The sequence below is a fragment of the Danio aesculapii genome, chromosome 14 (assembly GCF_903798145.1).
Source record: "Danio aesculapii chromosome 14, fDanAes4.1, whole genome shotgun sequence".
NCBI classification, from domain to species: domain Eukaryota; kingdom Metazoa; phylum Chordata; class Actinopteri; order Cypriniformes; family Danionidae; genus Danio; species Danio aesculapii.
The window spans coordinates 7,048,759-7,061,093 of record NC_079448.1 but is presented as its reverse complement, the minus strand read 5'-3'; the positions used below and the strand labels follow the sequence as shown (position 1 = coordinate 7,061,093).

Genomic DNA, 12,335 nt, shown 5'->3' with positions numbered 1-12,335 from the left:
CTGAATAAGACAGCAAAATTCAACAGCAATATTTTTATTCAAACATATTTCACATCTAAAAATGCAGTTCAACCAGCCAGATTAGCATTACTATCATATCAGTGGGTGGTGTGTATACAAATTCTTGTGTTTTAGAATGAACTGCTTTGCCAAGCTGAAAGTCGGTTAGGAGAATTGTGTGAAGAGTTTTGCAAAAGTGACCTAAGTATTGAGAAATGTGTCCTAGCGTCTGTAAAAAACTGTAAATAGTGAGTAAACCTGTTGTAACTTGGAATTGTTAATTTGACATGAAAGTGCTTCTTGTATGTTTTTCACACATCTAAAGCATAAAAATACCATAATATGCTTGCAGATATTTAAGAAACATGCTAAGTGAACACTTGTTTATCTAAAAAAACTATGCTAAAGTCAGTTAATTTCCATGCCGGAATGTCTGTCTTTGTTTTGGTCTCTATAACCAGCCCACTGCCAGTTCACACAATTATATTTTATATGAGGTTGTATGCCAATGTCTCAGTGCTTACTTGGAGACTTTTAGAAAGGGAAAAGAAAAGAGACAGAAACTATTTCGCTCTTCCTATTTGACTTTTTGCGTTTCTCCCAAGTGCTGTCGACTACACACATGCCAGTAAACGACAATGAGTAGGCAAAAGGAAAAGACAAAGACACTCAAACATCCATCGCAAAATAAACTGTGACATTATTGTAACATAATAAATATACAGCGGTAGTGGAACTGAACAGAGCTCCCACACGTGTCGTGTGCGCTTATATGACAAAGGCTAAACAACCAAAGAAGTCATCTTTAAGAGCACATGAAATTTGTATCCAATGCACATCAAGCATTAGGCGACCATTTCAAACAGCATTTAAAGGCACTTTTCTGTAACTCTTTTACATTTAAAGGGACATGCCCTCCAAAAAATGCTTTGTTTTTGGTCATACTTCAATAGGGGCAAATTTGACAAGCTCTATTAAATGTTCTGTGGCAAAAACTTTGCAGACACCAAACGTTACTTGTCATCTTACGAAAAGGGGAATCATATATGTCTCCTTTAAATTAAGAAATATTAGGATGTTTCTTCCCCCTTGTGTGATGTGAAATGGCCAGTCTGGATTAGTGCTTCCTCTCGTGTTGCCCCGGGGCTGTTTGGAAAGGGACAGATTTGGTATTGCGTTCTAAGCCTCTGTGCTTTGAGCACCTTTGAATAGGCCAGTGTGTTAAACAAATGGATCATCCTAAACTCTCTGATTGAGTGGGCACGAACTAAAGGCAAGTGGAAACCCAATCTCTGGGGATCTGAACTGCTCTAAGGAGTCTAGCAGATTGCTTTTCCCCAAGAGAAGAGACCCAAAAACAAAGATGGTGAAAGAGAGAGAGAGAGAGCTTGGTGTTTCCAGAGCTGCAGTGTGGGATGAATCATTACATTTCCTCACGTTTTCTTTTTTAAATAGTTCCAACGCCAAATGCAAAATACTTTTGCATAAAACCATATATTAATCCATGAGATAAATACTATACATAATACGATATATTCTGTATGCTGTATGTATTTAGTGGACAATGCATTTTGTATATATATATATATATATATATATATATATATATATAATATAAAAATGAATGCTATTGTTACACATTGATGTCATCCCAGCAGGCACACAACATCATAAAATGTTAATATTAGGTTAGATTTAGGTTGTGACACCAGGTGACCAAAATTCAATGTCTAGCTAGTGTCTAAGGACGTTATTTTAATGTCCAATAACAACGTCAAATTACGCTGATATTTGGTAGATTTTAGGTTGTGTTGGAAAGTGACCAAAATCCAACATCTGATAGATGTCATAGTGATAACATCCACACAACGTCAAGGTGAAACATGATTAGACATTGATATTTGGTTGATTTTAGATTGGACGTTGGACATTGACGTCTGCCTGATGTTGAGTTCTTATGTCTACCCGATTTTTATTTCCAAACAAAATTCAATGTCCCCACGTTGGGGTACAACGTCAATATCACGGCATGTTGACGCCCTGTGCCTGCAGGGATTTTTCACTGAAAATGCAAAAGAAAGAAAATTAAATAAAATTTTGTTTAATTTTGATTTAATTTAATTACAATTTTAGTAAACAATGCATCTCAAGTTACCCTTATGTGTTTGCTATTTTATAATAAATAGAAATAGGAATATAAAAATAATGGACTACAATTAATACATGAATTTATTGTCATTTATTACGTCATATTTCACTGAAAATTCAAATAAAAGAATACAGGTTTTTGGCAGTAATGTAAAAATGTGGGAAATGTGCAAGACAGTGATTTAATTTAATTTAATTTAATTTAATTTAATTTAATTTAATTTAATTTAATTTAATTTAATTTAATTTAATTTAATTTTTTAAGTAAACAGTGCATCTCAAGTTTTTTACATTTTTGTGTTTACTATTTTTCATAAATATAAATAAGAATATGAAAAAAAGGACTACAATCAATCGATTAATTTATTGCCATTTATTTAGTCATATTTCACTGAAAATGATAAAAAAGCATACATATATTTTGAGAAATGTGTCTAAGTGTCAAGACAGTGAATAAATTAATTTAATTTAATTAAGTTACTTTTAATTGATGTTTGCTATTTTTTCATGCATAGAAATAAAAATATTAAAATAATGGACTACAGTTAATACATTAATTTATAGCAATTTATTATCATATTTCACTGAAAATGCAAAAGAAAGACTTCATATAATTGGCATGAATTAAAAAAAGATAAGGGAAATGTGCCTAATTGTCAAAATACATTTTATTTTATTTTAGGTAAACAATGCATCTCAAGTTGTTATTAATTTATGTGTTTTCTATTTTTTTCATACATATAAATAAGAATATAAAAAATAATGCACTGCAGTTAATACATTAATTTATGGCAATTTATTAAGTCATATTTCACTGAAAATGCAAAAATAAAAGCGTTCATATATTTGGCATTAGTTTATAAAGAAGGGAAATGTGCCTAATTGTCAAGTGTCATGGTCAATGTGCCAAATTAAATTAAATTAAATTAAATTAAATTAAATTAAATTAAATTAAATTAAATTAAATTAAATTAAATTAAATTAAATTAAATTAAATTAAATTAAATATGATATTTTTTTCATGCCTAGAATTAAGAATATTAAAATAATGTACTACACTTAACAAATATTTATAATTCATTCATTTTCTTTTCGGTTTAGTCCCTTTATAAATCTGGGGTCGCCACAGCGGAATGTACCGCCAACTTATCCAGCACATGTTTTACGCAGCGGATGCCCTTCCAGCTGCAACCTATCACTAGGAAACATCCACACACACTCACTCACACACACATACACTATGGTCAATTTGAGCATACCCAATTCACCTATAGCGCATGTCTTTTGACTTGTGGCGGAATCCAGAGCACCCAGAGGAAACCCATACGAACACGCGGAGAACATGCAAACTCCACACAGAAATGCCAGCTAAACAACCTTCTTGCTGTGAGGCGAATGTGCTACCCACTGCGCCGCTGCAAATTTCTCAGAAATGTGCTTAATTGTCACAAATTATCTTGTTATGTATTATGAAATGTGAGCATTATTTTGATTTCAGGACCTTTTAGCAAACTGTTTTAATTTTCTGTCTTTTGTATGTTGCAGCTCTGCTTGTGGTGGAGACAGAGACTTTCGGGAGTCACATTCGAATAAAAGGGCAGGAGAGCGGATACTACATCTGCATGAACAAGAACGGCAAAATTATTGGAAAGGTAGGTTTACTGTCACACATCACATTTGAAAATATCTGATTGTTATTTAAGATCAGACACTGAATGCATCTTTGCTTAAAATACGAAATGCAATGGTTCGGAATGGTTAGGAAAAAAAGCACAGCATAAACCACAAGGGTCATGATATTTGCTTCTAAAAAAGTGGGATGAAACATTTAGGAATGGTTGTGAAAAAACAAAAGCACAGCATAAAGCATGTATAATATCAGGACATAGCCACAGAGTGCCTGTAAACAGAAAGTCGCAATGTTTGTCCCATATCCGAGCTCTTCTGATTGGTCCACTGCTGTGGGACTGACAGTGATGAACAGCACTGCATGTGAAAATTGAAGGTCTTTCACAGTGCCTAATAAACATCTTCAAATGACTTGAGATGCAAATGTAGCAGTCACACACATCCGTCAAGCCTGTGTTTAGACCGAAAAACAATAGAAAATAAGTTCTGTGTGAACGGCCCCCAACACTGTCATGCAAAGAAAATAAACAAAGGTACAGAAATTTTTTTTTGGGACCATATACATTTTTTTGGGGATCTTGTGTGCATGTTTTTTACTTAAAGGGGACCTGTTATGCAAATATTACTTTTATAACCCCAGTTGTGTGGAAGCAGTCTGTGAATATATATTTAGCTTTTAATGTAAATAATTAATAAATTTTTTTTTTATCACACTTCATTAAAGGGCACCTATGTTAAAAAATCTATTTTTTAAGCTGTTTGGACAGACATATGTGCATGTATGGTGTATAGACTGTCATATTGGGGTAATATAAACACACCCAGTGCTTTTTGTTTTCAATTTAACAACATAAAAAACGGTGGACCAATTGGAGCTGTTTTCAAATCGACCGCTACTTGACGTAGGAGTGCGATCCCCTCCGCCCACCAATATTGATTGACAGGCGCGTCATCATATCCTCAGTTTGTTGATTCACGTCCGCCATTTTCAGCGTGAGTCGAAGCAATATCACTAAGGGAACACCCTTGCTCTATTTTTAGATGCAAGGCTCATTGGGCTCAACACAAGAGCAATATTCTCCACATTATCGCTCTAATCGGAATTATTGGTTGTATCTTTAGGTAGGTTTACAAACATGTGTACTTCTCATTGAGTCTACCTTATACTTCACCCGTTTGCATTTCTCGCGATCCCAGAAGCTCCCTGTGATCTTAACTAGCATGCGTTTTAGAATTCTAAACATAGGTTTCTATCAGGGTACACTCAAGTCGACGGCTGTGCGCCACGGACCGCTGCAGAAACCTATGTTTTGAATTCAAAAATGCGTGGCGCGACGATTCGGGACACTTCATGTCTCTGCCGCGCCACAGAGAGTGTCTGGTGTGCCGTGTTTCGGCTTCGAGTGGCGCATCCGGTGCCTCAGTTTCTGTGTACAAGCTCGGCACTTGAAACTAGCACACAGTTGGCTGTAAAACTGTACAAAGACACAAATGATTTTGTACTCTCTGCTTGGTCTGTGTCAGAGTCGTACATGTACGACTGAATGGTGATCCTCTCTCTCCTTCTCCGTCTGCCTGTCAGACTCTGTTGCAAACGCAGAGCGGGTGAGCTCATGGCCCCGCCCCCTTGTTACATTGGCGGGAAGCCCAAACTAATTTACATGTGAAGCAACACACCCCTAAATCAGCGAACTGTGGACACGCCCCCAACATGACACTTTTTAACACATTATAATAAAAAATCTGAATTGTGTTTTGAACTGAACCTAAACTGACACACTCAGAAGAACCATAATATAAATATTAAATCATAAAAAAGAGGTAAACTATGTTCCCTTTTAAACAGTCTGCAGAAACACTATGATTGAAATTCTCCCATTGTACGTGTCATCAAAGGTGGAAAGCCCCGCCCATTACTGACGATCTCTCCCTTATTAGCATAGGAAGCCAGTCTTGATTTTGAATCTGCCGCTATGCTGACACATGGGCATTTGTAGCCCCGTCCTCTTTTGAATTTGAATTTAAAGCGATAGTCACCAAAATTTGGATCAAAGCCTAAAAAATCAGATTCAAAGAGTTTTAAAACCTTATTTGTGCAGTATTTTGAGCTGAAACTTCACACACACTCCAGTACAGATTATGATTACTCTTGTATTTCATGCTTGGCTTTTATGATGTATAAGTTTATAGCTGGGACCAATTTTGAGTATTTGTTTTGAAAACCGCTGCTACTGTATCCAACCATTGATGGTTACAAAATGGGACCAGTCAACACATATTTCCATACCATCCATTTAAACAAAAAAAAAAAGACATATGGAGGCTGTGCTTTTGAACTTTAAATTGTCCATTTTTCCAACTTCTTGTAACTGCCCTATACCACACACAAATGTAAGTGGAAAGAGCAACACCCTGCACGTCTGCCATGAATAGGCTGGTTTTACATTGACCCTCATTTGAAGGGCTCAGATATTGTGTTTAGCGGCCAGAGAGGTTGGTCAGTCTTTAAAAACATTATGCTATGAATGATGTGTCATGACGTTTTCAAGTAGTGTGTGCAGTACAGATCAGTTTTTAATCAAACTTGAATAGGGACACGTCATGAGAATCTCCTTTTTGTCATGTTTAAGTTCTATAATCAATTCCCTATCAGAGCCACTAGCTATCAGGGGTTGCACTGAGTCTTAAAAAGTCTAACATTCATTCATTTTCTTTCGGCTTAATCCCTTTATTTATGAGGGGTCAACACAGTGGAATAAACCGCCAACTTATCCAGCATATGTTTTAATGCAGCAGATGCCCTTCCAGCTGCAACCCAATATTGGGAAACACCCATACACACTCTCATTCACATGCACACACATACACTATGTTTACAGTTTAGTTTATTCAATTCACTTATAGCACATGTGTTTGGACTGTGCACCCGGAGAAAACCCACACCAAACAAACTCCAGACAGAAATGCCAAGTAGCCCAGCCGGGACTCAAACCAGCAACCTTCTTGCTGTGAGGCGATTGTGCTAACCACTGAGCCACTGTGTCACCCAAGTCTTACATTTCAAAAACTAAATTTTAAGCCTTAAAAAGTCTTAAATTCACTGAAATATTGTATTGTAGGTCTTAAATAATTTTAAACGGGTCTTTAATTTTCTTATGACCATGTAAAGCTAACCAATCAGGCCAACATCCCATAACCAACAATCCATCTCAATAAAACTTTTGACAAAACTCTATTTTTAACTCCATTCACCAGTATGGTTTAAATATCTTCCTTTAGTTATCTTCCTTACAATAACATTAGTTTAAATTCTCTCCATGTATTGAACATAGACCATATATGGTGTTTATTGTTTATACAAGTTTATTTACACAAGTTTATTGACACAAGTTTATTGACACAAAGGCATTAGTAGCTCCGCCCTCTTTTGAAAAAAGCACAGCCTCTTTTGAATTTAAAGTGACAGTCAACAAAATTCGGATCAAGCCTTAAAGGGGCAGTTTCGAGGAGTTACAAAACATAGAGAGTTGGTATTTCTGTGTGAAGTGTGCATGTTCTCCTCGTGTTCGCATGGGTTTTCTCCGGGTGCTCCGGTTTCTCCCACACTCCAAAGATATGCAGTATAAGTGAATTCAATGAACTAAATTGGCTGCAGTGCATGTGTGTGAATAAGTGTGTATGGGTGTTTCCCAGTACTGGGTTGCAGCTAGAAGGCCATCTGCTGTGTAAAACATATGCTGGATACGTTGCCGGTTCATTCTGCTGGTGAATAAAGGAAGTAAGCTGAAGGAAAATGAATGTATTAATAAATTATTTATTATAGCTGCTTGCATTGTGGCACTATTTTCTGGGAAATTAAGAACTATAAATATTGAAATCAATATATTCTTCTATCTATCTATCTATCTATCTATCTATCTATCTATCTATCTATCTATCTATCTATCTATCTATCTATCTATCTATCTATCTATCTATCTATCTATCTATCTATCTATCTATCTATCTATCTATCTATCTATTTAAATTTATATTATATATATATATATATATATATATATATATATATATATATATATATATATATATATATATATATATATATATTCTGCACGAATACTTTGCTTAATACAGGACACATCAATTTAATTAGTATTATAGTAAAGAAAAATTCATCATATTTTACACCCTTGTTATATTGTACACCCTGTGTTGATTACAGTTTTTCTCAGTGGCTTTGGTGCATTTCTCACAACACTATTTACATTTGCACAGCAGTTAATGTATTTCTCAAAGCAATTAGGACAAACTGCAAAACCCAGTTGATAACCTGCAAAAGCGTGTCACTTGCTCAAAATGGAGAGCTCATTCCTCAAAAGCAAGATTTGATGTCAATGAAAGTGTCAGTGTCATCAAGATGCAAAGTCCTGCCACCATTGTTTATGAACAAGATAGTCAAATGGCTTTGTCATGTTTTCATTAGGACAGTTTACTCTGTACATTTTTCCAATGCAATGAAGTCAGATTTCGGTGACACGTCCTGAAAATGCTCAATACAGCACTATATACTATTCACACAGCCATTTCAAAACTACTGTAAAGTCAGGCATCACTGCATTTAGTGAGGAATCTTAGTACAAGACACTGAATATGTATATTTTACATTTTTACTTCATATGCTCTTTGCAATTCTAATTTATTCACAGCATTGTGCAAGAGAATAAATACACCCTTATTTACAACAAACATACACTCCCATTGTGTAGAGCTGTGCACAACTGTAAACAATATTGCAGTACATATTGGAACTGAACCTACAACAAACATAGGTCTGTAAATCATTCATGAAAATGTTCAATTTTGAAGACATTTTCAGGAAAAAAATTTAAATTATTTATTATATTATTATTATTTATAAAATTAGCTTGACAGATTTTGACAACTAGTTCAACATTTTTGTATGTAATGACTCAAGTAATGAAATGAGGACTATTAGTTTTATATGGAATGACTATTTAGCATTCACAAGTTTAGTTAATTTTGACTGACATGACATCCCACATGGAAAGAATCTATATGAGGATGTATGCGCATATATGAAACCTATATGCAGTATATATGCACATTTATGAAAACATATATGCTATATATATATATATATATATATATATATATATATATATATATATATATATATATATATATATATATATATATATATGTATGTGTGTGTGTGTGTGTGTGTGTGTGTGTGTGTGTGTGTGTGTATATATGCCACATATAGGCAGAATTGAGGTGCATATGTGTGCATATACAGGCCAAATAGGTCTCCTGTATTGCTTCTTCATATCCACATTTAAGCCCTTTATGTTCATACATGATATGATATGTCTCCTATATAGCTCATATCTCACTTTGGCAACTGTCATGCATGATGCCTTCCCTATAGGTCATATTTTCTATTATCAAGGCAATAACTATAAGAACTAACTTTAAAAAATGTAAAAAAAAAAACGTATGTATGTGTCCATTTGGTATCGCTTGTAATTGGCATGTTATGGATTTTAACTATGGCAAATAAGTGAGAGGAGATGGAAAGGACGTCTACACGTTTTCCTCAAACATTTACAAGGTTAATTATTTCTTGTATGAGGATAGTGGAAAAGAAAGAAATGTATAACAAAATGGTTTGTCTTTTTTTTTCTTAATTGCTGGGGTTTTTTTGCCTTTTTTTCTTGTAATAAAATATAATATTTAAAATAAAATTGTCTAGCAACTGTATTTTATTAATTTTACTAACATATAGGTGAACATATATGTACCCATACATATGATATCAGAATCAGAAATCAGAAAGAGCTTTATTGCCAGGTATGTTCACACATATGAGGAATTTGTTTTCATGACAGAGCTTCTACAGTGCAACAGGATAACAGAGACAGGACAAAAAACAGATAATAAATATATTTAAAAAAAAATAGAAGTAAGTAGTTAGTGCAAATATACAAATTGACAAGTGTATGTACATGTTTATTACTTTATACAACATTATATGTGCAGCTGTTATGTGCAAATTGGCATGTAAAGCGTGTTGTTAAATAAGTGTATATGTGTATAAAAGTGTATAGCAAGTAGTGATGTTTGTTCCACAATTATTATCATCAAGTGTTCATGAGATGGATTGCCTGAGGGAAGAAACTGTTTCTGTGTCGGGCTGTTCTGGTGCGCAGTGCTCTGTAGCGTCGACCAGAAGGTAAAAGTTCAAAGAGGCAGTGTGCTGGGTGTGAGGGGTCCAGAGTGATTTTGGCAGCCTTTCTGCTTGCTCTGTATAAGTACAGTTCTTGGGGAGTAGGAAGGGTTGTACCAGTGATTCGCTCAGCAGTCCGAACTACTCGACGTAGTCTTTGGAGGTCGTATTTAGTAGCTGAGGTAAACCAGACAGTTATTGATGACTGATTCAATGATGGAGGTGTAGAACTGTTTCAGCAGCTCCTTTGGGAGGTTAAACTTCCTCAGCTGACGAAGAAAGTACAGCCTCTTTTGAGCTATATATAGGAATATAGGAAAACGGCCAATTTTATATATGTCACATATATCAAAGACCTATATCAAAACCTATATTAAAACATATATGTTTATATAGGTTCTTTCCATGTGGGATAAGCAAATGATAATGTTATAAAACAGCAGAGAGTTGAATGAAAGCAATTGGTGCATGTCCAAAATTATTTCCAAATTGTTGGAAGGAATGAGAAACTGCTACTATGATGTGCACAAATGACTAATTGTTTTGAGAAATGCATTAACTGTTGTGCAAATGTAAATAGTGTTGTAAGAAATGCACCAAACGACTGAGAAAAACTGTAATCAGACCATCAGTTGAACAGTCATTCAACAAGTGGTCTTTTGTACCTGACATTTCAACATTTTTCTTTCTCCTCAGCCCAACGGGAATAGTCAGGAGTGCGTCTTCGTGGAGGAATATTTGGAGAACAACTACACGGCGCTGATGTCGGCCAAATACAGAGGCTGGTATTTGGGCTTCAATCGAAAGGGTCGACCCAAAAAAGGCTCCAAGACCACGCAGACGCAGCAGGAAGTGCATTTCATGAAGCGTCAACCCAAAGGAAAAGAGGACCTGCCGGAAAAGTTCCTTTTCACAACGGTAACGAAAAGGACACGAAGGGCACGGCGTTTAAAACCCAACCCCAATACAAACTGAGTCAAGTACACAAAGGACTCGGCGTACTTCTTGCCTTACAAACACCTTAATCTTATCCGAAACAGGAGAAGGAAGAGGACACAAATAAACAATGGCTACCGACAAGAGACAAAAAAAAAGTTCAAAGATGTTTTATTTTTATATTTCAGAAGCATCAAGTTTCTCCCAGCTGTTGAATGTGGGTCTTTTATTATGTAATATTGGTGTCTGTTATTTTATTTATACTGGATTAACTAAGGATGACCGGTAAGGAACTAGTGTCTCCTGCTTCCTGTTAAAACTGTGGAATACTGACTAGAGCAAACCGCACCGCCTGGGAAACCTTGTACTTTTATTTGTGACAACAAGGATCCAATATTTTCCACTGGAATCGGCTGAAAGAGATTACAAAATCATATGACCTTTGCAGGCCTCCATAGGTAAACGTGAAGCTTTGAGTGCAATATTTTGAAGAGCCGTGTCGTTCCTCTCTGTCGAACGCATCTGAGCGGACACCAGGTCTTCTTCTGGACCAAACGCGCAGAACGCTTTGAGATTTTATGCGTATTCTGAGATTCAGCTTCGATTATCCAGATGTCAGCTTTAGCTGTGGTAATAATGTGCGAGAACTAACAGTCTAGATATGAAGGGAGTGGAATGAGTTTTTCGGGAATCGCTCTAAGCCATCACCATGTGTGTTTTCTAAAAATTAGAGACCAAAACATGCGTAAAATACGTTATGCAATAACCAGGTTTGATGCATTGCTCTTAACGCCCCTGATGCTCTTTTAAGTGTCAGATTTGACTACTTCCAGCTCATTCAGCCAATGAAATGGGTCCAACTGACAATCAAGTTCTAGAATACATTCTAGAACATCTGGAACACAGGTGAACAGAGGACTCCAGCCACTGTTGGTGAGGTCGACTCTCTATATGGGTATAGCTGTAGTATACACACGTCTATATACTCATTGTCTGTCCGACGTTACTAACAATCATGACACACGTACGATTAAAAACAAATGTATGCAAAAAATAATAATTTTATTACTATTATAAAATATTTATTGCCTTTCTCTGTAAATACGACTTGATGAATTTATTTGACCTCTGTTAATAATAATTAAAAAGAGGACTATATATGGAAAATGAGCAAATGTTATGTCACTTTTTTGTGTTGCATTCGGATATATGGATGAAGAATGTTACTTTGGCTTTCTCTCAGGCTCTACAGTTTTTCTCAGTGGTTTTGGTGCATTGGTGCATTGAGAAACTGCTACTATGATGTGCACAAATGACTAATTGTTTTGAGAAACGCATTAACTGTTGTGCAAATGTAAATAGTGTTGTGAGAAAT

General features: G+C 35.4%; 1 protein-coding gene across 1 annotated transcript in view; it reads left to right on the top strand.

Annotated features, from left to right (window-relative positions):
- Nucleotides 1–12,080, top strand: part of fgf24 (fibroblast growth factor 24) — a 41,603-nt gene extending 29,523 nt beyond the window's left edge. Inside the window, exons 4-5 of the mRNA XM_056472093.1 lie at nt 3,694–3,800; nt 10,721–12,080. Coding sequence (XP_056328068.1) covers nt 3,694–3,800; nt 10,721–10,999 — 386 coding nt within the window. The 3' untranslated portion in view covers nt 11,000–12,080. The remainder of the gene's footprint in view (nt 1–3,693; nt 3,801–10,720) is intronic.
- Nucleotides 12,081–12,335: the final 255 nt, after the last annotated feature.